This window comes from Cebidichthys violaceus, unplaced genomic scaffold (assembly GCF_023349555.1).
Source record: "Cebidichthys violaceus isolate CVI_PGR_0920_01 unplaced genomic scaffold, fCebVio1.0.p SCAF_17, whole genome shotgun sequence".
In the NCBI taxonomy this organism is placed as follows: domain Eukaryota; kingdom Metazoa; phylum Chordata; class Actinopteri; order Perciformes; family Stichaeidae; genus Cebidichthys; species Cebidichthys violaceus.
The window spans coordinates 4,654,788-4,680,878 of record NW_027176340.1 but is presented as its reverse complement, the minus strand read 5'-3'; the positions used below and the strand labels follow the sequence as shown (position 1 = coordinate 4,680,878).

The window sequence follows — 26,091 nt, the reverse complement described above, 5'->3', positions numbered from 1 at the left end:
GCCGAGACGTGGGGGAAACGGCTTGCATGCCTCAATCAAAAGGTGACAAAATCTGCCTGCAAGCACCTTTTATTATATTTGTATCCGTACAAAAACCTTAGTGTTGAGGTTATGTGACTCTGTCTTGGCCAGGTGGAGTCGCTCACTTAAGACATAACGTGTTAATGAATTAGCTTTATTGGTGCTGGATCTGTTTCCTCCTGTTGCCCGTCTTTGTGCTAAGCTAAACGTGTTCTGTCTGTAGCTCCACATTCACCCTACAGACATGAGAGTGGTATCGATCTTCTGCCTCCGAGGTGTGTTTCACTAGATGTCAAACTACCCTTTTTAGGATAGTTTAGCAACCATGGACTCCAGTGGTCACCGTAGTTTTGATTTCATATTTGTATGACAATCGTGGACTCTTTTTTTTAATGTTATATAAAGTCTTTTTCGTTATTAGAAAAGGCCCATTCAAGTCTCACATGGCTCTTTGAAACCTACAACTTGCCCAGTTTTATACCGCAGTGCTTCTGTTAAACCGTCCACAGCTGCACTGTGCAGATGAAGTCAAGTTCTCTTCTTTCAATCGATTATACTGCCATTCGTTTTTTTTTTTATATTTTCCTGCCAATCATACCTGTCCACACCCGCTTCTTTCTGCTCCGTTTTGTCTGTCTTTTGTATGTCAAAACGTCCGCTGCATGTGGAGGATTTCAATTATGACTTTTAAAAGTGTTTGTTCAACTGCCATAAATCCTATAATTAGTGTTCAGACCGAATTCTTAGTCCGTTAAGTGACACAAATCATGACTCTTTTAGGTGAGCGTGGGCCAAAGGACTGCAGCTGAAGGCAGCAGTGCAAACGCTTTTCAGTGGGCTTTCATTAGGACTCTGATAGTAGAGATGGTCCTGTGAGTCCTTGGTTGGTGTGAAAGTGAAGTGTGTTTCAGTTCTTCCAGGTGAAGCTCGTGAACACACAAGCTACTATTTGAGCACAGCAGCCCATTGGGAGAACAAAAAGATTTTCAGCAAATAAAAGGGAAAAAAGGTGAAGACAATGACTGGATCACAATCACAATTTTTTAGTCTGTGTGTGCGTGTGTGTGTGTGTGTGTGTGTGTGTGTGCTTGTGTGAGTTCTTTTTCAAAAGACAATTTAAGTTTTTAAATACCGTTGGACATGTACCTGCCAGAGAGATTACTATCATTGGGGGGAAAAAAAGATGAAAAGATGAATAAAAAAAAAATAATAAAAAAAAGCCTTGTTACGATATGGGAGAGAACTGCCAACAAGTACTGCTGATTGGGGCCTATTTTATTCAGTGCTGGTGTGTTGTTGTGCTTGTACATATATGTCTTTTCAATCATCCCTTTTTTCCTCTCGGGGGTGGGGTATCAAGGCTGGGGGTGGGTCTTATTCACAAAAGACAGGAGCAAAAAGAATAGAGTATTTTGTTATTGTCCAATCAGAGGGTGACAGTATGTATATATCTATATTGTATATATGTGATGAAAATGCGTTTGCTTTTTGTGTGACACTACCTTTTACCTGTACTATGGTTCTACATTCAGTGTTTCAGTGTTGATAATATATATTTGGTTTGTGTTTTATTTTTCTTGTTTTGTTTGATTTTGTCTTTGTCATTTCTTGTATTTTATTTCTCCTATTTGTCCTTTTTGTTTATTGCACGGTTTATTACTTTTGTTGTCCAATGAGGTGACACAGCTACTCTTTGTATTCGTTTAGTGCTGTAAAATAACTCTCAAGTGTTATTAGAATTGTCGATACCACCGCCCACCCCGCCCCCTTCCCCAATATGCATGAATGGCACTTAAAGAAATAAAATATGGTAACTTCACTGTGGAATAATGTGCTGTTTGAGCTTTGTTCCTGAAGACTTCCATCAATATTACGTAGCAGGAGGATGTTTCGGTCTCGGCGTATGTGGTGGTTGTCCAACACCAGAGCATGGAGGTGGCTTGTCTTTCGTTTCATGTAAATATCTGTCGCCGTAACAGCAACTCCTCTGAATAACTTCTTTTAAAAAAAAAACTCAAAATAACACAGTAACACATAGATCAGTCAATGAAAGATCACTGCCGAGGTTCTAACATAAGGGTTGTGCCCAAACGATTAGCTTTATAAACATGCATACAACTGTAAATACTCTTAATTAAGCAACTGCAATATGCACCTTTTATGTAGTATTTGGAAAGTCGATAGAGTACAATGTATATATTCATATACTTGTTTTCATAGGCAACGTTTTTAGGTATGTTCAAGTATTCAAACAGTCGGGCCTTTCATCCAGGATAAGGAACAGCTGGTGGAGTCTTGTTGAAGAAGTCCATGTGATCATATCTCACAGTACGTTTCTTATTTTACCCTCCCAGTATTTCCATATGGTGTGTCACCTCACAACATGCGTCCACACTGACACTTTACATGCTTCCCCCCTCTGGGATATTCCCTCACAAGTGGGGGCACCGGTCTGACTGCTATGTTGGAGTTATTGGAATTGGTTTGACTCTATTGAATAGACTCTGACAGGACGGACATCATGTTCAAAGCTTCCTCTCTGGTACTGCTGACCCTGGTCCTAAATGTACAGCTATGCTCGTCAGCACCGATACGTAAGCCTTGCATTTCCTCTCAGCTCTTTTGGCATGATCACGATTATTCGAGATTAAAAGGTTCTAGATCAATGATGTGAGAAAGTATTGCACGGCTACTGAATTCGTATTCATATATTTTATCAGTTGTAATTATTACAATTATTCAACAGATTGCTGGAGTTAGTTCATGAAATATTTGCTCATTTAAATGAATGTCAGAATACACTGAATGTGCTAACTTAATTCAGAAATATGTTACGGAAGTATGTAAATATGTTGTTTAAAAAGGTAAACCCATATTTGGTATTATGAAAAAGGTAGACTATGAGTCAACAGAATCTAAGACAGAAAATCAGAAGAAAAAACAAAACACGCATTCAGTTTAGAAAATAAATGAGGGGGACTAAGACTACCTTAGTCCCCCTCATAAATCAAGTATAAAACTCCTGTGCCCGACTGCATTCATAGATGTGATTAACAACCAAACTTCTTGAAATACTTTCATTGCCTGTTCAATGACTCACTTGCTACTGTTAGCATGTTCCCCTGTGAGACATTTGAACTAAATTTGGATCCCCACACAGCCCGTTTGTATCGGGTCACTGCAGATTAATTGTAACATAATCGGCCATCGTTCAGAGCTATAGTGTGCTGGGAGGTTTACTTTATGGAACACCACTACACTTTTGCTTAACCTCAGACCTTTTCAGAATACGAGTGTCCAAACTGTATAAGATTGAGCTCAGTGGATTGTCATGTTTGAGCCATTTTAGCAAAACAAAAGTAAGCTTTAAGGGTAACTTTAGTTCATATTACTGAATATTTATAGGAATGATAAAAGAATAGAAAAATGTGACAATAGAAATAACTTAATCAAATGTAAAAGATATTTATTCAAATATATTTTAGGTAAATGAGGGTTCCTTTGTTGTCCTACTAGAACATACCAAATGGCTGTACTGTTAAACCACTGGAGAACCAGCTTGAGCTCTTTCTGAAGCTCTAATCTCTATTGCAGCTGCCAAAGTTGTTCAGGCGCCTCGACCAGGACCAGAGGAACCTGCACCAGTAGTACCTGAAGACCACAGTCACTTGATAGAGAAAAAAGAACCAGTTCATGAGAAACTCCCTCCAGCTGTTGCAGGTGAAGCAGCTCCAGCTCCTGAGGAACCACCTGCTGAAGAAGACATTTTGATTATTGCAAAAGAACCTGAACCAATTTCCAGTGAAGATCAGGTCTCTGATGACTCTGATGATGTTGGTGAGCCTTTGGCTGGAGATCCCCAAGAATCTTCAGAGGATGAAACTGTCTCTGAAGAAGCTGCCTTTGCAGAGTCATCTCCAGATGAAGCTACAGACGACATTGTCCCGGCTGTTGCTGTTAAGAGTGAACAGCATTCTGTGGAGGATGGAGCTCCAGAATCACTGATTGTGGTCATTCCAGAGGACAATGCAACAGAAGAAACTGCTGTTGCTGTGGAAAATGAATCCCCAGAGGATCCAGTTCCAGCAGTACCAATCCCTATCATTCCTGTGGGGGCTTCAGAAGATGAAGTTTCAGAAGAACCTTTACTTACAGTCCCTGATGACAAAACTGAAGTAGAACCTGCTGCGCTTCCTAAAATGCCAGAAGAAGAGGAATCTGTTCTCCTAGTTCCTGCAGAACTTGAGACAGAAGAGGCAGGTCAATGGGAACCTGCTGCAGAGGAGTCAGCCCCAGAGGAACCCGCTGTTTTTGTTCCTGTGGAACCTGCAGAACAGGAGCCGAATCATGAGGAACAAGAGGAAACAGTCTTGATAATTTCCTCAGAAACACAAGAGGAGGAAGCCCCAGAGGAACCCGCTGTTTTCGTTCCTGTGGAACCTGCTGAACAGGAGCCGAATCTTGAGGAACAAGAGGAAACAGTCTCGATCATTTCTTCAGAAACACAAGAGGAGTCAGCTCCAGAGGAACCCGCTGTTTTTGTTCCTGTGGAACCTGCAGAACAGGAGCCAGAACAAGAGGAAACGGTCTTGATAATTTCCTCAGAAACACAAGAGGAGGAAGCCCCAGAGGAACCCGCTGTTTTCGTTCCTGTGGAACCTGCAGAACTGGAGCCAGAACAAGAGGAAACAGTCCTGATCATTTCCTCAGAAACACAAGAGGAGGAAGCCCCAGAGGAACCCGCTGTTTTCGCTCCTGTGGAACCTGCAGAACAGGAGCCAGAACAAGAGGAAACAGTCTTGATCGTTTCTTCAGAAACAAAGGAGGAGGAAGCCCTAGATGAGCATGCAAACAAAGAAGAAGCAGCTGCCCCAGTAGTCCTGGATGAAAATGCTCTTCCCAGTTTGTTAGGAGAAGAGGAATCTGTTGCCCTCTTTCCTGTAGAGCCTGAGACCGAAAGGGAAGGTCAAGTTGAACCAGCTGCAGAACAAACAGCATCACAAGAGTCGGCCCCAGAAGATCCGGTTGTCGTTGTCCCTTTGGATCGAGATGAAGAGGAGCCGGAGCTGAGAGAACAAGTTATAGATGAATCAATCTCCAAAGTTTCCCCAGAAGCACCAGAAGATGGAGCTACAGAAGAATATGCAGAAGAAGAAGCTGCAGGCGTGCCTGTCCCAATAGTCCCAGAAGAGGACCCTGCTATGATTGAAGAGCCTCTCCCTGGTGCACCAAAAGAAGAGGAATCTGTTGCTATCACCACAGAAGAGGAAGGTCAAGTGGAACCGGCTGCAGAGGAAACAGCACCAGCGTTGGAAGAACCTGCTGTCATTGTTCTTGTGGAACCTGCCAGCGAAGAACCAGCTCCAGAAGACCCAGTCCTCATCATCCCCCTGGAAAATACTGAAGAGGATGCTCCAGAGGACAACACAGAAGAAGAAGTTGATACGCAAGAAACTGTCCTGGAAGAGGCCACAGCAGGTGACAGCGATGCAGATATACTACTCACACCTGTCACTGTGACCCCATCTGAGAATGACACCATAGAAACAGCAATGGATCCAGGAGTGGAAGTCCCAGAAGCTGCAACCGAGGCTCATGCTGCAACCGAGATCTTGACTGAATCGCCGATTGAAGCTGTCAAAGCTCCTTCTGCCCTCGCTGTCTCTGAGGCAAGAATTGTTCCTGCTCCTCTGGCAGGTGGTTATGGCATCAGCAAGAAGACAAACAGCAGACATTTTAAAGCTGCAGCCATATTGATGGAAGAAGAACCTGTTGGTAAGAATCCAATACTGAGCTATATGTAAAACTGTTTTAATCAATACTTCACTATGATGTAAATGTGTCTTTTTGTTAAAAAAAAATTCCAGGATGTAATTATTACCAATTTTAGTGAAATTTAACGTGTGAAAAAGCCTTAACTAATCCCCCGGGGTACAACTAGTGAGGACATGTTCATGTTTGCTTGAAAGCTCACTGTGAGAAAGTTGTTTTCACTAATGGCGGTTCTGGTCTTCCAGCTCTGGTGAAAAGAGGGGCGGTGCTCGGTGCAGCTTTCTTCACACTGATGTCCTTCATCATCATCGGGTTTGTCGGGAATACTGTATACAACAAACTGCGCTGAATGCAAGTGAGTACAACAATTGTGACAAAGTTAAATTTATTTGAATCCATAATTAATGATTAAATGGCTTAAAATAAACTGTATATATAAACTCACACTTAGAATTATTTCTCCCGTTTTAGGACACTGGAGTACAGATTTAATCAACAAATGAAATAGCTGTTTGAAGACTTGTGGATGAACTGAAGTACCGAGAAGAACAAGTTTTTCTGCATTGGACCTTATGAAAAGTCCACTGAAGGATCCAAGGTTTGGAAAGCCAGAAAGCCACTATAATAATGGAAACCAGTGGTGGAGGAGGTATTAATATCTTGATGTGTGTACTCTACTAGTAAATATCCTTTTCATATTTTACTTTAGTAGAAATATGGAAGTATCATCAGTATTCAATCGACAGCATTTTCCTGTTGGTTGAGGGTGAATTAATATTACGTGCTTTATTGACTTTTAGGTAGATTAAAGGCATCCTGTGGAGTTTTATTAACATTCAGTTTGTCTCACCAAAATACGTTGTTGAGATATTTATTGATATTTTAAATCCTGCGTTGTTTACATGTTTACATGTAATACACATTGTCCTTGTGCACAAACACAATACAAACAAACCGGGGACCCAAATATAAAAACACTGCTCCATAGCGCTAATAGTGGTCGAAAGCTCCACAGGTTACCTTTAATCTATGCAAATGCATACAGGTGTGAAATAAATGCAGTGGATTAAACATTCAGCACTATCCTTAAGAATTTGCAGCATGATAGAACAGCCCAATAAGCAGGTAAAAATGTTGACAGCGTACGTTTCTGCCAAACCACGTCTACGTTGAATGTCGACGTTTGTGCGATCGGTCAGAGCAAGTGACGTAGTACAACGAGCGATGAGCAGAACAAAGATCGTAATATATCGAGTGACCGTTGTTGAACGTTACGTGGTGTAATAAAAAAGTATAACCAGGGAGAATGCCCACTAAGGGCAGCTGGGAGGGGTGGTGAATGGGTTAAACAAACACAGGACTTTCACCCAGGAGACCGCTGTTTGTGTCCAAAAGAAAACATTAACCGTACGCTTGTTAAGAAACGTTGCGCAAGAAAGTCCGCCAAGAGTGGTTGTTCTTTATTTCCGCTAGTTATGGTTGTTACGATACGTTGTTATGTTACTATGATACGTATTTGAGAAACCTTTTTTTCTTCTTTTTTTTTTTTTTAGAAACGTCTACATTTAACGTGTCCCGTGTTTTGAAGCGTACAATGTCAACATTTTTTCTGGCGACTAAGTTGAATAGAAGTACTCAAGTGAAGTATAAGTACGTATTTTCCACCTCCGATCATAAAACTGTGTCTTGAGTTGGTGTAAACTGTTGAATGACTGTTATAAGTAGATGATTATCTACTTGAGATGGAGATAACATGTGTCAGCATTCATGAATGTCTGAGTGATCATGTTTTGATTTTGAAAATTCATGAATGATGAAAACTTTGATGCACTTGTAACTTTACTTGTGGAGATTTTTTTGATCGCGTGTCATTAAGGAAAAGGTCATTGTGGATATAGTACGTGTTTTCTTTCTTGGGATTGCTCAATGAAACATTGTCCAGCCTTTAATCACAAAATGTTCTTTGCATCCAGTATGTACATTTCCATTGGCCTCACGGCTCATACATACAGTACAGTTGCGTGAACGCGTGTATGAAAAAGCACACGCCTCGTCCATGCTGTTTCAGAGCCAAGTAGGCCTATCACTTTTCCTGTTCTGTCATGCAGCATGAGACGGAGAGCCCTCCTATCAATCACGCTTTGGCATGCTGCAGCACCAGCTACATGTCCACGGCTCGGCCTGCATACAGTAAATATTTTTAGGATGGTGAGGGGGACACGGTGTACCAAGTGAAAGCTTTAAACTGTGTTCTGTGTGAAAACTGCACCCGCATATAGTAAACATATTGTAATCTTTGCACTTTTTTTGTTTTGTTTAAAGAGTCTATATGAAATAAATAGAGATTTACAAAATTTGGGAGTAAAGACTCGAACAGAATAATGTTTGAAACTTTTATGAATTTATAGTTGTTACTACGGCCTCTACATACTGTAGAAGCTTATTTATTTAGAAAGTATAAGTGAGAACAAATTACATACGACATTACTGCAGTCAAACAAAGCAATCATCACACACACAATTACAAATATCAAAAGTATTAGCAAGTAGAACTTTATATAAGAAGTGCATTTTATATTTAACATCCATTCTATTTCGGATGTGCATAAGAAAGATTGACTTTGGATGCATCATTCACTGTGAAAATATGAATTTAATATTTTTGTCATGAATGCCCGATTAGTTTTTAGTTGTTGTTTTTAGCACCCATAAACATAATTTATGTTTTCATGTTTTTAATATTCATGTGAAATGTGATGTACCTGTAATAATCGGTGTCCATAAACTGATAGAAGAGATCAAGTGTGTCCACATTCATTCAGTCAGTTTTTTTTTTGTTTTTTTTTACAGTAATGGTTATATCTCCTAGTAGTTCTAAATAATTGAAGACCTTTTCAGTTTATTTTATTTGTTTGTATGTATTAAAATGTATTGAAGGTTTATGTGAAGCTCATATGAGGCCTGTGCCACTCGAGCCTGACAAATCAAGTGGATATTTGTTTCCAAAGTTAGTCATTTTGTTCGCTCCCTCTTTTTGTTATTGCTTTTACTGCAGCTTAGAGGAAACACAGAGAGGGATGTGCTTTCAAAGGAAGTGTTGGGGCACAAAACCTACAACCCTCATTTTGTGCAAAACTATATTCCAAAGTTGCTTCAGCAGTCTGAGTTAGACAAATTAGGTGGATATCTTGGGAGGTTTATTAAAAAAAAGACTGTAACTTTGGTCTGTCTAACTCAGACAGCTGAAGCATCATATTGGATTCAGATGAAGTTTTGAGAATAACTTTGCACAAAATGAGGATTGGAGATTTACTTACATTGAAGAAAGCTGAATTGATGACCAGATCATTTTTAAAGTACTGTATCCTTTAAGAATCCGTCATGATTTGTTCAAGAACACTAGTAGTTGATGGACACCCTCATATGGGGAGACGAGGAGTCATAAAAGGCAGGAGGACCTGGGGCAGCTGTCAGCCTGGTAGACATGGGAAGGTCATCAGGGTGGAGCAAGGGTAGAGGAATGTGGCACCACTTGAGCAGTAAGGGGTGAAAGCTTGTGAAAAGCCGGTCATGAATCAGCACATCTGGTTTAGAGATGCTTTAAGCGCTGAGGTAACAGACTCTGAAGAAGCAGTTGAAGTGCATGAAAGCTCCACAGTATGATTTGCAAAGAACAGATACATTTTGAAATGAATACAAATGGAAACTCAAAACAAGTGATGCGATTGACATAAGAACACCGAGTACCCTCCGGTGTGCCGATTGCCAGACTTTCAGAGTAAGAACTGTGTGTTCTAATGTGGCATGAGGTCACGCCTTAAGAAGATGTAACACAGATCCTTTCATATTTATGAACAGAAGGAATTGTGTTACATTTGGCTCCTGTAAGGTTTATGTAAGAAAGAACTAAAATAGATGCAGAGGCACGATTGCTCCGGGTTCGCCATGCAGAGAAGGTTTTCATTTTGCCACAGAAAGAGGAACAATCAAACCCGTAGAGCACACATTCGCTCACGTTTGTTACAACATCTGACAGATACATTACTAGTGTATCGGTCCTGTTCTAGCTAGCGCTCGAACCTCCCAGCGCAGACTTCAACCTGATGAGGACACAACCTGTGTATGGTAGCACAGCAGCCTCTAGTGGCCACAGACGTGGTGATGACAGTCACGGTTACCTAGCATGGCCTTTGAGAGCCAATGTGACACGTAAGAACTGAAATAACAAATGATCCACACAGGAACCCAATCCTGCTGAAGCTAATTCAGGTATCAACACCTGCACACTGCAGAGAACAGAGGACAACACGTCGCACAGAGGAGGACTTTTGTTTGGTCTGAGCCGTTGTTATTGTCCATCTCATGAAAGCAATTACAATGTTTTCTAGTTGTTCCCCTATTGAGGCTATGTTGGACAATATGTACTAATATATACTGTGAGCAGATTTGGAATTTGTCTCTATCAAAGAAGTTCCTACTTTTACTGTTTCTTACCTGCAGCTACAGCATCCCTTTAACATCTCTGGTAAATAACCAAAAAAACGGCCATTCATGTCTGGTTGTTTTACCAATCAACAGGTCCTCATAGAAAATGTAGACTACTGTAACACAATATATATTGATAGTGTGATGTATATTTTGTTCACTGTGATAGAAGATTTAAGGCCTTGTTCCCAAAATGCTGAAAAATTGCACATTTGTTGCTGATTTTCATGTCCATTTGAAGACTTTTGCTCCAAAATGACTTTCCACTGACTTGCCAGTTAATTAAGTACACCAAGCTAAAACAACTGCATTCTGCTGACATATTGTGTCCATCACATACATAAAGGAGGGTAGGCTAAATAACAAACACCTCTCTGTATAATGCAATGCAGTATAACAGCACCACGAACTACATTCTACAAAAGAAACCATGCCGTGCAATCAACACTAGAACAGTTTGATCAAAAACTGAACATTAGAACCTTCAAGAAGGGAGGATCTACTGCCGGACGTTCGTATTAGACTACATCAGTTTTAGCTAGGTGTACCTAATAAACTGAATACTGAGTGAATACAGTATTTTAAAAAATGAACCTTGAAACTTTGGCATCATTGCAACTGACGTGAAAATAACTGCATGCTGCGTGTTGCACTGTTGACACTGTGAGTCATATCCTAAAATGATTTGCTTTTAAAATTGTGCGGGTCATCTTTGCTTTTAGTATTTCAGGGACTGAATCCATAAACTGGAATCTGGACACTTTGATTAACGGACAGTTTGATGCGTTTTAATTGTCTTGTTTGTTTCTAATATGTGTAGGACTCCCCTGAAAGCAGTACTTAGTAAGATACTAGTTAAACTATCCAGGTGAAATAAGCAGTTAATTGAATTTAATTCAGTTAAACCAAAACTGTGCTTATGCAGCGTTTGTCAGACTTTCCACTCATTTGTTTTGAACTTGTAAATTACTCACTTTTAGTAATCTGTTGGCGTTTTATAATTAGAGTATTATTAAATAAACAACTCGTAATGGGTGAAACATTTAATATATTAAAAAAAAAGTTACTAAGTAGCACCTTTAAGCCTGCTTGTATTGAGTTCTCTTTAGCTATTCATGCATGCACAGATGGCACCAGCCTACAGGCCCATTATGCTCACAGACGAATCTAAGCATGGTACTTAATTAGCATGGTTTCATGTGAGGCTGCATTGTGGACAGGACTGGAGCCACTGCCTGCAGGAGAGGACACCAGGGAGCCTCGTCGTCTACACACACACACACACACACGCACGCACACGCGCGCGCGCACTCAAAAAGACATCACTGCTCCATCGCTGTGAGAGTGTGAGGGTCTGACAGGCTGCCTCTCCCCAAATACAACACACCACCATCCGAGTTACAGAGGAGGCTTTCGACTCAATCCGCCATTTTCAGCAGATTGAAAGCAGGTAGAGCACAAAAAGCACAAGTCCCCCGTCACATGAAGCAGGTAAGTGCGAGTGTGAGTAGCCTGAATCCCCCCCCTCCACCCCCCGACAGGCAACATTGAGGAAGGAAAAGCCACCGTGCTCCAGCCGGCATCGGGTAGAATAAGGAGATTGGACGGTGTGCCTACAAGGGTAACAATAAGCTGCATCCTTCAGGCGCTGCACGGTTTACATAGCCGGTGTTTTTTTGTTTGTTTGTCTTTGTCAACTTTTTTTTTTTGATGCATGGAGGCATACGGCTTTAAAACCCGCTTACACGCACGCACACGCACACACACACACACACACACACACACACACACACACACACACACACACACACACACACACACGCACACGTTTAAATCTCTCCCATTTGTTGCTTGAACTGGAGGGGATTTAAACAAAAAAAAAAAAATGTCTGATCACAATTCCAGCACCAGTGGATTATAGTGAGAGAGCAAAAAAAAAAATCAAATGAACCTAAATGAACTGCCCGGTAAAAAGTTCATGCATTTGATCCTTTATTTAAAGAGGATGTTGAATGACCTGTTTAAGCTCGAGCTCCACGAATCTTTAACAATTGAGGTTTATTGTCTGAGCTTCGTCAGCCTTATTCTTGCCTTTTGATGAAGTCAAGTAAGAGTCGTTATGGTCAAAAGGTCCGCTGTTGAGGTATGTGGAATATTGTTTTAAGTAATTATTCAGTGTGACGTGTGAGCCCAAACCCCACAGCACATGGGTCAGTTAGCTTTTTTAAGAAAAAAAAAAGAAAAAAAAGCAAGGTATTAAAGCATAGCAGTCTAATGGCAAAATCTGTATTTCTGTTAAGGCAAGAAAGTTCATTTAATTGATGAGTTTATCAAGAGAAATGTGTTTGATTTTTCTGTAATCGTTAAGTCATTTCAATCATTTTCTTAGCAACATTCAGTAGTTTAATAACCTTCTCAAATGTCAGGTTTTTTCTTTTTATTCCGGTGTACATTGACTATTGCATCTATCACATAAATTAATAAATTAACCATGGGATCATTTGGCATTTGTTGTAAAGACACTTCATCTGAATCGTCACATCTCTCGCTGTAAATTACACAACATGCATTTAGGCAGAAATGATAACTATCTGCTGATTTTAGCACATTGAGCCTTTTGTGGCGCTGGGCTCATCTTATCTCTGGGCTCATCTTTGGGGTTTCCTAACAATTTATCTTTAATCTTAAAATGACCTGCAAACTAATTCACAATGAAAGTACTTATTAGTTGGAGCCCTAAATAACACTTGGCATTTATTTGTACTGTAGGCTACACTTCTTATTTGTGAAAGGCAGAGGAAAGTGTCTTCAATATGCTATTTCTATGCTTTATGTCACAACCTTCATGAAGCCAACAGGCTCGGCTTTCTCTTGTCATGAACTTTAGTGGGCCGGGAGCACTATAAGAGATAAGTCGCAGTAGATTTTGTTATAATCTGGTTCAATGTTTCAGTGTTGTGCAGAAAACACTTTCAACGGAAAGACAGTTGGTGTGTTTCCCTCACTGAGATGTAGTCATGATTCTTTGTAGTGAATAGGCTACAATTTAAGTGCATCCATTCAAATGTTCTCCTACTTTTTAATCATTTCCTTTAACTGTAGTCTCATGTGATAACGCTGCATTAAGACTTGGTGCCCACTGTCTTTTGGAAACCGACCTGAATACAAATATCTACTTCTTGCAATCTATAAAATGTGTATATTGATGCTCAACGTGTCATGCACAACTGTATTTGACATTTTTGCAGGGCTTTGATGCGTTTTTGATAACAAAACATTTCATGTATTGCAGATCATGGCTATCATTGGAGGGACAGTGGAAACTCTAGATGAAATTCCAGGTCATGTGTGGAAAGGTTTGCCCGACTGTTTGAGTCTTGCACCGTCCGCTATAAATCAAAGCCGCGTCGGTGAGAATTCTGTTTAGATACCTGCAACTTTAAAGGTTCTATATACAGTATTCAGAGCATTAATATAGCAGGAACCCCCTGTTTGCTGTTTAAAGATATAGTGGATTAATGTCTACCTGAGCAGAAAGTGAAGTCAATCTCCCTCTGTGTGTGTGTGTGTGTGTGTGTATTGTGATCTGAGTTTCTATGTGCTTCGTTAACATAACTGGGCCAGCAGCTCATGCATTTTAGTGCATGTGAGTTTCACTGGTGTGCTCCACTGGTTAGCTCATGGCCGCTGCTTTGTACTGTGCTCAGACATAGCGCCGCCCTGACCCACGGTATTATCGTTGCAGAAGCGTAGCGCCCAGCCTCCGGTTCCCTCAGGTTTACGCCGTTAGAGCTTTCAGTACTGTTGCCATTGCTTGCGCTGATAGCACCGTTCGCTGCTAGCCGCTGGCTCAGCTGTCTCACATGTTGAGAGCAATAGATATGCTCTGAATTCCGTACGGAGAACCTTTAACAACTTTTAAGACCATAGGGAGGCTTAAGAAGTACTGCCCCTTCTGGTGCCACACCATGAAACCTTATTTTGGAAAAAATATGTACGGTAGTCAGGAATGAGAGACAAATAATGTTTTTGTCCTGTTGGATTCGTGCTGTGACACATATTTGCTAATTTAAAAGATAGTTTTGCACATCAAGAAAGTTGTATTTTGTCGTAAAATAAATGCGTAATTAGAAAGACTTGTCTCTCACTGAAGCTGTGTTCTTACTCGTTCTTTTGCTTCCCAGCTGATAAATAAGTCGCTGGAAGAAACGCATCAGGTCAGATAATGTTACACTTTTGCCTGGAACATAGCTAAATTACTTAGCTAGAGAGCCACTTCGGCTATGTTTGTGTTGTTGTTGTTCGAGACGAGTTTCAACCAAAATTAAGCATGGGACCCATAAATTATAAAAATTTTCCCACAGTTCTGGTATGCTTGTCAAATATGGGGAGTTTTGGGATATGATAAAGCCCCCAAAAAGGCGATTCATTTGAGAGAAAAAGAATAATAATAATTCCTACAGTTTCAATAGGGACCTCGCGGCCCGACGTTGTCGGTGCTCGGGCCCTAACTATATGGTACTATGGCAAACCTACAACAAAGTGTGAATTTCTTGACTTGCAAAATTATCTTTTGAATTGACAAACATCACATCTGTAATTCATGGCTCAATCCAAATATATAGCCAAATATTTGTCTCTCTCAGTTGACTACCAGACGACTTTTCTTTTTTACGAAATAAGGTCCCATGGGGGACACCAGACGGGGAGGGACTTGACCTCTCTATTAACATGTTGATTTGAATTTGCATTTCACTGCATTGCATTTCACTGATGTACGATGTAGTTGATATGCAACTTTGAAAATGCCTTCCAGCAGCAAATGACAGTGAGCCTAGACTGTGTTGGAAAATGAAGAACTTTTAACTCATTTGAGGATAATCAAATAATGTCAACAAAAGTGAATTTAAATGCTAGTTGTGTCATTATGTCAGTACCTCTTCTTTGAAACTGGCAGGTTAGGGCTTCCACGCCTACTGTAGACAGACTGCTTCTGTACATAAGGTTAAGCAAAAAGATATATTTTTGAAAAACAAAAAATTCAGTTTTAAATAACCTCTAGTTACTGTCAGCCTCATTATGCCGATCCTGTAGATCCACTTCCTTGAGTGTAAGGATAAGTTCAAGGTTCACCATTGTTGAAGTGAAACAACTCTCTAAATGTATTTAAAATCGTACAAAAACTAATACAAATTGTATCATAATTGATGCTAAAATATCTAAATCTCAAATGTAATGGGTATAAGATGTTTGACCTATTCCTGTTTCCAGGTGTCTGGGCCACTCAGTTCATCCCTAAAGGCAGGAGGTTCGGCCCATTTGTTGGAGAGAAGAAAAAAAGGTCCCAGGTGACCAGTAACGTGTACATGTGGGAGGTAGGTCACAGGCTGCTCTTGTGGCGTTGTTCCCTAAAATACTCCCCTGCAGCTTTTCTCTGCAGCTAAAACAAGTCCAACTACTTCCTACAGTTTCACAAGATTATGCCGGTAGCCTACATAATCTGTTGTCACCTGTAAGAGTTGTATGATAGATTAACTCAAACATCTAAAAGGCACAACTGCTGTTTTGGAGGAAATAAAAAAACAAAAACAACCTTTGCTATATTGCTATGACAAATGCTGCTGATTATGTTTTAGTTCCCATTTAGGTAAAGGTGACCCCATTTAGTGCTTCTGCCCAGTTCTTCTCACGCTACATAATAAAACTTAATTGTATGTGTGTCCTATAGGTTTACTTCCCTGCGCGGGGCTGGATGTGTGTTGACGCCACAGACCCCATGAAGGGGAACTGGCTGCGATACGTGAACTGGGCACGCTCCGGTGAAGAGCAGAATCTTTTCCCCCTGGAGATCAACAAAGCCATTTACTACAAAGTTTTAAGGGTAGGTCAAACACATTCATGCAGCCTGTAGGTCATACAAACAGGGGCAAGGTGTGTATATGAATGTTAAAACCACCTCTCAATATAATGCTGTCCAGTTCAACACCACTGCAAACTACAACCAATAATAAACATACAGTGAAAGTAATACTTTTCTAACCGAATTGTTATTGCAAAGGTTGGCTAGAATTTACACCTCTACAACCACTGCATACAACTGACATAATACTGTAATATAGAGCATAAATGCATCTGTTTTGAAATCACTACCTGTTATATATGAAGCTTAACGCCCTTTAAGATTCATGCAAATCTAAAAAAAAGTGGTTAAATGCAGTTATGGTAACTACATCCCACAATAAACATTCATCCAAAGAAATGTGCACTATTGGTGAATACACTGCAGACTATGGTGAAAACACTGTCAAATTCCAACCCCCCCCCCCTAAAACAAGATAAGATGCACAGTGGCCCAAATATCCCCCTTGCCTCCCAGCAAGCCGAGCTGTGATTGGTGGCCGACCTCATCTCTCATTGTTGCAGCCTATCGGGCCGGGAGAGGAGCTGCTGGTGTGGTACACTGTGGAAGACAACCCGGAGATAACAGCTGCACTGGAGGAAGAAAGAGCCAGCAGTCAGAGCAGGAAAAACTCACCCAGGGCGAAGCGAGGTGAGGCCTTACTTGCATTAACCGAGATGCCATTTGTACTCGGGGGGGATTTGATCTCTGACGTGTGTGCTGCATCAACTTAGCCACGAATGAATTTCTTCCCTGCTCGGTCGAAGTTGTAACAGGGGAGCTAACGCTAGCTAGCTACAACCGAAGGAAGGCTAGTGGTAGCTAACGTTAACGGTTGCGATGTGTGGAGCTTTTCTACCACTTTCATACCCGATCTGGAACTCGTCGCTGCGAGCAGATTTAGCTCCAAAATAACGACCGATCGGCCACCTCGGTCCCGGTTAATCCCACGGTTAGCTGTTACACGAGCAGCGGGACAACTTTTCGCTGCTTTTCCTCCTCCTCTGGGTCCTGACGTTGTCGAGGATGTGACCTTCCTTGAGTTCTTAAAGCATGAAAGCCATCCATCGGCGAGCCTCTACTTGGTGATGGCCTAGCTGCTTGGCTAGTTAGCCCGCTGCCTTATCCAACTGCAGGCTACTTGGAGCGTAGGTATTGGATAACAACCTAAAATATAGCTATTATATGTCATGGAGAGTATTTAGAGTGGGCGTTCATTTGGTTTTGGGTCCACAATAACCGGTTCATCGAGTTGTCAGACTTGGGTGTTGCATGCTAGCATGAAGCTAAACGGCTACGGTCTGAGAGCACGGAAACAGTACAGGAACAGATGGCGACCTGTATGGAGTAAATTGTTATTAAAAACGTATTATCTCGATATAACGAGCAGACGGTTAACGCAGTGAAACTTTGTAATGCGTCACTGTGGTAGGTGTTATAGTTTGGTTTGATATCAGTAACATTTCGTGACTTCAGACATCCAAACAACACCTGAACATAACGCCACAGAAACGTCATTTGGTTAACCTTTTTTTAAGAACGTTACATTTTGTATTTAACAGATTAATGAAAACTGGAAAACGTACAACATATCAACTTATTGTAAAAAAAAAAGAAAAAAGAAATACAATCAACATGGCAGCTTTATGTCACAATTACATGTGTTCCCAGTATGAACTTTGGACATAGTCTTTCCATCTTATGGGTAGTTCAATGAGGGACCATGAGGAAGAGGGTTAGTTAAAAAAAGAAAGAAGAAAAAAGACACATTCAGAATCTGCTGTCTGATCATGTCTGTTTTTGACACTTCTTGTTTCACCCATTCACCGTAAATCATTGGCATGCGGGATAGGGGGCCTTGTGAACTGTGTTGTAATGCATGATAAAGACACCCTGCAGAAGTATTACAAGCCGCCACTAGAATGCAATAGCTCTGTGTTGATTAAGCGCCAGGTAAATGTTTGCAAAATGTTATTCAGAGACTGACTTTTCATGCAAATGCAGTTAAATATACAGGCAACAAGTAGAAGGTAAAACCCATCCCTGGTGTCCCTGAAACGTCTGTGAAATAAGGTAGAAAACAAAATGTAAAGGTCCTGAGTTTTTTTTTATTTTAACTTTTTACAGTGGGTTTTGTGTCATTTCTTAGGAAATAGCCTTGAGCACATCATCTCCTTATGCTGTAGTTTTGTGGCTTTTGGCCGCGCTGTACTGTACGTGAAGTTAGCTTACCTTCCCTACTAGCTTCATCTGTGACAGGAAAAAAAGACTAGGGCCCCCAAATGCTAGTTAAACTATAGCAATGATTGTGTGGTTGTGTTGCTGCGGTAGATGTAGCAGAATACCTGTGACCATGCTGGTCAGATGACTGACCTGCAGCATGTGTTTCTCTGGTATAAATAAGGCTTTGTAGTCCAGGTCAGGTGACCTTGTTGACACACTCTTTATGATGATGAGGTCCCGGGGAAGCCTCTTGAGTCAGGCAGTGGTTAGACATTTAAATTACTGATGCATGCAAGCCCATCATTTTGAGTGTAATACAAGGCTGTTTTATGCTTTTTTTTTCTCCACTATGATTTGGTGGAGTAATTTGAGCACACAAGGTGAAAACAGTAAAATAGATGTTCAACTCCTATTATATAGGTTTCACGGGTCTAATAATAATATCTTACACCTGTTGGTCTCTTTTTAAGTCACATTAAAGTCTTGGCATCCCTCCTGATACTATCATTTTGTTTGCAATAAATAACCAAAGCCTGCTATTTAGCCAGACATGCATTTTGATTATTTAGAAATAATAATGCTGAAATGCACATTTACCATATTCTTAACCCGTTATAACAATTGTTCTTATAAAATGTAATTCTTGTTGAGGGAGCCTTTGAAGATAATTCTGCTCATGGAATATTTGTGGGAACATTTTTTAAATGTCTTTGATATACTAATATTTGTAGTTTTTTACACTCCATCTTAAACCTGTGTTTGCTTTTGATCAAGTCTAATACAGAGATGTGTGTGTGTGTGTGTGTGTGTGTGTGTGTCGTGTGCTTGCAGCCAGAAGAAAGCTGCTGGAGAGAGCCAGACAGGCTGGTTTGGGTGGATTCAAGAAAGCAAGTGTAACCAAACCTACTGTCAAGGAGATGTGGGATGGAGAAGAAGGTAAGGCTTATTTTTCACCCACTTATTAATGATCATGTCTCAGTCAGTTACTTAGCCTATTTAAAAAAAAATAAAAATAGTTTTGACTGTTTACAGATATTCCTGAAATAGTTTGAGGAAAAAGCAATACTTGACACTCGTGCTACATTGTTTACAGGTCTGAAGGAGGAGGACAAGAGGCCATCAACCTTAGGGCCCTCACAGGAACTCCAGGAAACCCATCCCATGAGAAGCACTGACCGTAGCGACGTGGACGACATGTCAACAGTGATGACTCGCAGGGGAAATGGGGAGGAGGAAGAGGAAGAAGAGGAGGAGGATGCTGAGGATTCGAGTGAAGCACGGCAGCAAACTTCTCAGCGTCTACCTGCTGCTGATTCCATGCGACATAAGCAGCCGGGCCCGTTGCCGCCCTGCGGTGAAGAAAGCCATAAGGATCCACAGGGAAAGGCAGAGTCTTCCTCACTTGCGGGGCAAGAACCGCAGGTTGATCCTGATCCTGATCTTGACCCAGACCCCGATGGTGACCTGGAGGGCGATCCCCACGGAGAGTCGTATCCCTGTCAACACTGCGAGCGCCACTTCTCCACCAGACAGGGCCTGGAACGTCACATACACATTCACGCCATCACTAACCAGCAAACGCAACTGTTCAAGTGCCGGTACTGCAGTAAATCCTTTGGCTCGCAGGTGGGGCGGCGGCGGCACGAGAGACGGCACGAGAGTGGGCTCAAGAAAAGGCCCGGCTCTCTGGCGGGCACCGCCACTCTAATCAGTCCTGTGATGCACACCGATGCTTCGAGTCCCGACTGCACCAGCCCGACGAGTCACTATATAGCCATAGGGTCCCAGGTTACTGGAGTACCTCTGCACAACTCTGAGATGCAGAGAAAGGAGTTGGGGCCTTATGCCGACCGTCCTTTTATATTGGATGAAAACGGGGAGTCAAAGGAGCTCCATCCCTGCAAGTACTGTAATAAAGCGTTTGGCACACACACAAACATGCGCCGACACCAACGTAGAATACATGAGCGGCACTTATTACCAAAGGGGGTTCGCAGGAAAGGCATGCTGCTGCAAGAGGCATCGGTGCAAAAGAAGCAGCAGCAGCAGCAGCCGGATGAGTCGCCTAGCACCAGCCCTCCGCCCGTCTACGTGCCCAGTGCGGACACAGAAGACGAGGTAGACAGGGACGATTACGCTGTTGACATATCCAAAAACATCTCTGAGAATTTGAGCTTCTACATCGACGGCAAGATTGTGTCCACCAGCTCGGTGAGCAGCTGCGACGTGATAGAGGTGGACTCCAGGTCCGCGGCTCTGTTCGGCCTGGACACGGTCATCATCAGCCCAAATCAGATCAGTCAGGCGCTGAAGGTGGACGGTCGATCCAGCGCGGCGAAGCAGATCTCCAACATCGGCCAGCCAGCAGGAAAGAGAAGAACATCCACGCCCCCGTTTGTTCCCAGCCTTAAAGTCGAGACGGAGTCGACGTCTCTCGCAGCCTCTTCGTCATCCTCATCGTCCTCTACGTCTTCCTCGTCTAACTTGTTAGTGGGTGGGCTGTTCCAACAAGCTGCCGATTCGTCAGCATTTCAACGAGAGAAAACGGTTTATCTCTCGCCTAAGCTCAAACAGCTCCTTCAGACACAAGACATTCAGAAATCAACCATTGCCCTGATAACAGAAAGCCATAGATTGGCCTCGCCGCTGTCGGTCACGCAGCTGCCCGGGGCCTCGGGCCGGTTCAAAAGAAGAACGTCCTCTCCCCCGTCATCTCCACAACTCAGTCCCGCATGTAAAACGGAGAGCTGTAAATCCGAGGGGGCGAGCTCATTCGCCCTGAAGGTGCCAAAGCTGGAAAGCCTCCGCGCGTCACCTCCTGGGGGCCTACTGGACAAAGAAGATGGAGACGGCTTGAACCTTTCTGACAATAACATGCACGGCCAAACCTCATCCAACAGCGGTGGGAATTCCTGTAATCAGCAGCCCTTGGATCTGTCGAACTCCGTCAGCAGGTGGAGGGAGAGCTCGAACAAGGCGCTCGGGGATTCGGCTCTTGACTTGAGCTTCCATCGGAAAAGCGACGCCGAGCCGGAGCTGAAGGGAGGTCCAGCGCCACAGCCGCTGATAAAAAAGAGAAAGCCGAACACGAGCATGCTAGAAAAGGTGCTGATGAATGATTATTTAGGTCTACCTTTGCCAGGAGAGGAGGGCCCCTCTGCCGTGGCAAATTTGAGTTGTTTCCATTCTCGCTCTCCAAGCACTGCGACGGAGTCCGCCCACCCCTCTCCGCCCTCTTTGACCCCCGTCACCATGAACCCCCCTTCCCCCGATAACTCCAGCGTGACATCCCCGACCCCGCCGCCCCCTCTACTACCCACGATACCGTCTCCACCAGCTATGCCTAGCTCTCCTCTTTCTCAGCCTTCAGACTCCTCTGCCCAAAGACCTCTTCCCGTCCTCTCGCCGAAAATGTCTCCAAGGTCGCTTGAACACAATCCCCCGTCGGACTCTGAGGACAATTTGTTTGGTGAAGGAGACGAGGATGGGGACCGTATCTCTGAGCCACAGGACTTCCCGAACACTCCACTTAAAGATCCCGTTAACCGCTCGGCGTCTTTAAGCCGTCCTGAGCCGACACCGGTCGTCGATCTGGCCGCTGCGGAAGAAGACGTTTCCCCGTCTGCGTCTTCCGTCGCGATGGCAAATGGCAAAATGAACCAAAACATCGACTCGGTAACGGAGGGAACTCTTGCTGCCCTCTCACCCCAGCCAGAATCCTCATCTTCCTCCTTATCTCCTCCTGCATCTCATGATCCATCCCCAACACTGGTTCTACAATCCTTCCCTCAGATTAAGATAAAAGAAGAGCCTCAGCCCTGCGTAGACGAGCTGCCGGTTCCGAATCGCGCCCCTCTGGATGGGGTTGACTCGTCACCTCAGCCTGCTGCTCCCGACAAACCGTCTGATAAAACCTCCGAGGCAGAGGACGTCGACTCGACCTACTGCAAGACCTTCGTGTGTAATGTCTGCGAGGAGCCGTTCGACTCCATCAAAGAGCTCAGCGGACACATCGCTGAGCACGCCGCCGACTGGCCCTTCAAATGTGAATTCTGTGTGCAGCTGTTTGGCGACGCTCCAGCCCTGCTGGCTCACCGGACAGCGCTGCACGGAGTGGGCAGGATTTTCGTGTGCTCCGTTTGTTCCAAGGAGTTTGCGTTTCTCTGTAACCTCCAGCAGCACCAAAAGGATTTGCATCCAAACGAGACGTGTTCACACGCCACGGTAGAAAGCGGCAAGCTTAGGCCACAGAACTACACGGATCCATCCAGAGCCAAAGAGGAAAGCAGTCCCTCGACACCAGCACCGGCACCGGCACCGGAGGCGACCGATGAAGCCGCCGCGCACAGTGACGCCGATGTAGCAAAAGAAGAGCCCGACGTTAACGGGAATCACACAGAGGAGGGGGCGGAGGACCCCAACGAGGAGCTGTACACTACAATAAAGATCATGGCCTCAGAAGGAGGGAAGCCTAAAGCCCCGGATGTTCGCCTTGGCATTAACCAACACTACCCCAGTTATAAACCGCCCCCGTTTCCTTATCACAGCCGTTCCCATGCTGGCTCGGTGGCCTCGGCTACCAACTTTACCACCCACAACATACCACAAACTTTCAGCACTGCCATACGCTGCACCAAGTGTGGCAACAGCTTTGACAACATGCCCGAACTGCACAAGCACATTCTGGCCTGTGCCAGTGCCAGCGATAAGAAGCGCTACACTCCCAAGAAAAACCCCATCCCCCTCAAGCAAATAGTGAAGAGTCCGAACGGAGTCGCGTCGCCCTCGGCAGCCGCTGCGGGCCAGAGTCCTTTCCGGAGAATGGGTCAGCCAAAAAGACTTAACTTTAATCAAGACACGAATGGTAAAACAAAAATGAGTTCCCTCAGTAAGAAGAAAAACCAGTTAGTCCAGAAGGCGATTTCGCAGAGAAATAAAGCTGCCACCACCGCGAAGAAGGCTACTGTTAAAGTGGAAGAAGAGCAGGCCTCTAACGTTTGCCCCCACTGCAGTCGGGAGTTCACTTATCCTGCAAGTCTCAGTAAACACATGGCAGTCAGCTGTCCCATGAAGCCTGTTGTTAAAAGGGGCAAAAAGGGTCTAGCGGAGGTGAAAAAAGAGGCGGCAGATAAAAACACAAAGCTTAGAAAGAAAGCCTCGGACGGTGAAATATCGCAGACGGAGCCGGAGCCCAAACCCCTCGGAAAGACCAGAGCTCGCAGCTCCGGAGCAGCAGACCCTGAGCCCTCCCAGGCAAACAAAGGAAAAGCCGCTGCGACGCTGGGCAGACTAAAGAGGCCCGCCTCCTTCCCAGCACCACTTTCTGCAAGCAAGAAAGCCAAGAAGGGCCAAGTTCAGTCTCTACCTCCCACCCCGTCGGCCCCCGACACTCCCAGTGACACTGCACAACCGCGACCAGCCATGAGAATGCAGCGTGTGGGCAAAGAGGCAGCGCCCAAGAGATTAGCCGAGGCCAAATCGCCACCACAACCGCCGCAACAGCTGAAGAAGGAGGAGCGGTTCTCCCTCCGAATGAGGGAGAGAGTAGGTGGTCCGGTCACCAGGAGCTTACAAATGGTCAGCGCCGCGCCTTCTGTTGAAGTGAAAACGGAAGAACCACCAATTCAAGAGCCAAAAGAGACTCAGGTGAGACGACGCACAGTGTTTTTGTTTCTTGTTTTTGAATGAATTTAAAGCCCAGGCGCTCGGTGTCCGTCTCGACTCATCGCCGCTCCGCTACACAGTTCTTCGTTCGGTGAACTTTGTTTGTCTTGTGTGTTTACAGGAAGTGCTGATGAAGTGAGCCATGCGGACACTGTTGAGCTCATCTGGGTATCCGGTTCTCACCTCTCAGGCAATGCTCCGGACTAATCAAGGCACTGACGGCACTGAGGTCAACCTTTTGTGGTGGGACTATTGTTAAGTCTCTCAACTGCCTTTTTGCTGGATTTAAGGAGGGAACTCTCTTTATCTTCCGTCTATCTTATGAACTGAACTGAGCCTCGATTTTAGCCAGCTTGCAAAAAAAAAAAATAGAAAAAAAAAGGAATAAGAAACCGTAAATGACAATGAGTTAATATATACAATACGAGTCATTACTTGACCCAAAACAGTAACATTAGGGCTCCGTTATGTTGGAAAGCTGATATATTGCAAATGGCAATCATGTATCAGCGAGGGGTTTGGGGGAAATAGTTTATTCTTTCGTTCTATATTTTTTTTCCCCATTTGGTTGTTTAGATTTTTGGATGTTTCCAGAGTCTCTTAATGCATGTGCAGAATAGAGCATAAACTAGATAAAGCCAATTTCCATGTCTCTCCCAACGGGCACCTACTTCAGTTTATACATGATTTTGCAAAAGTATGTATGTTTTGATTTAAATTTCTGTAGTCATTATATTGTAGAATATATCTAACTGGTATATTTTTGTTTGGGAAACAAAAATGAAAATGGCAGTAAGTTTACTGCAACAATTGGTCCTCAGGAACACTGTATATCTGTGTGGTAAGTATGTGTGTGGTTCTAGTTGGATGTGTGGCCCGACAGCTATTCCTTTCGGATACATCTCAAGTACGTCGTGTTTTTACTCGGTTTCTCATATTCTTCTTTATCCGACGTTCGGCAGTTATTAATTTGAGTTGTGAAATGCTAGAAATGATGTTGTAGTCTCCTAAAAAAAAAAAAAAATAATGTCCGTGTTGAAAATCATTTTTTTTTTTTTTTTGGTAACACTCATTCAGCCCAGTGTTTCTTACAGCACTTTAAAACAAAACTGCCAAAATGTCTAGCTGGATCGGTGAGCTTGGCTTAATTGAACGGTGAATAATGGAATGTATTCAGACACTTTGTAGACACTGGTCATTTGCACCAAATTGGTGCAAAGTATTCATCTAATCTCAAACACTGCTTTTACAGCCAACGAATTGGTTGTTGTTTCCGTTAAGCAATTTGACACAGGAAAATGACACATGAACCACCTTTTTATATGCCAAAATGCATGATAATAACTCAAATCCTCAAGTAAGTTGAATGCAGCAGTGTTTTTTTTTTTTTTAGTTCTTGTCCGTTGTAAGTGGATGTGTGCGAAGATGATTCATGTGTCGATTTTCTTTCGGGAGCCATACCGTAGTAACTTAACTGAACGACAAAGTCATCTTTTGTTTCTGTGCGTCGATATATATATATATATATATATATATATATATATATATATATATATATATATATATATATATATATATATATATATATATATATTTGTCAAGTTTGTACCGATGGAAAGCTTCTTGTTTTGAGTTCATATTTTCCAGCGCTCATCCCACTTTCTCACTCTCGACCATATCCAGTTGTACCAGAGGCCGTGCTTTAACGCTTGTAGCATGTTATGGGAAAGTAAATTGAACAATATGATTTGAAACTAATTTAATTTCCACGTGGAATCTTCATGTTTGCCTTTCAGCAAAATCAAGATTATGTATTTAAGGGTGAACAAAGACAAAAATCCCGAATGACCTCAAGTAAAACATTGCTGTAATTGACAATAATAATAAAAAAAGTTTTTCAAATTGTGTTTACGCTTATATTGTCTTTGCTAACGTGGTTTCCAATGACACAAGCTCGGCTAGACGCGAGTACAAAAAAGGGATTGAATGGTTGGAGATGGTCTTCTAGCATTGATCCAGGTCCTTTT

The 26,091-nt window shown here is 42.9% G+C and overlaps 1 protein-coding gene across 1 annotated transcript; it reads left to right on the top strand.

Annotated features, from left to right (window-relative positions):
- Positions 1–788: 788 nt before the first annotated feature.
- Positions 789–25,125, top strand: prdm2b (PR domain containing 2, with ZNF domain b). Its single transcript, XM_068712717.1, has 10 exons — positions 789–801; positions 3,616–5,796; positions 11,820–11,899; positions 13,571–13,688; positions 15,550–15,653; positions 16,007–16,159; positions 16,702–16,828; positions 19,232–19,336; positions 19,494–24,046; positions 24,186–25,125. The coding sequence occupies exons 1-10, from the start codon at positions 789–791 to the stop codon at positions 24,201–24,203; spliced, it is 7,452 nt and encodes a 2,483-aa protein (XP_068568818.1). The 3' UTR covers positions 24,204–25,125.
- Positions 25,126–26,091: the final 966 nt, after the last annotated feature.

Excerpts from the sequence above, each read along its gene's own strand:
- prdm2b (XM_068712717.1), top strand. Across the intron at positions 16,829-19,231 it reads CTCACCCAGGGCGAAGCGAG|CCAGAAGAAAGCTGCTGGAG; the intron begins GTGAGGCCTTAC and ends GTGTGCTTGCAG. Across the intron at positions 19,337-19,493 it reads GATGTGGGATGGAGAAGAAG|GTCTGAAGGAGGAGGACAAG; the intron begins GTAAGGCTTATT and ends CATTGTTTACAG.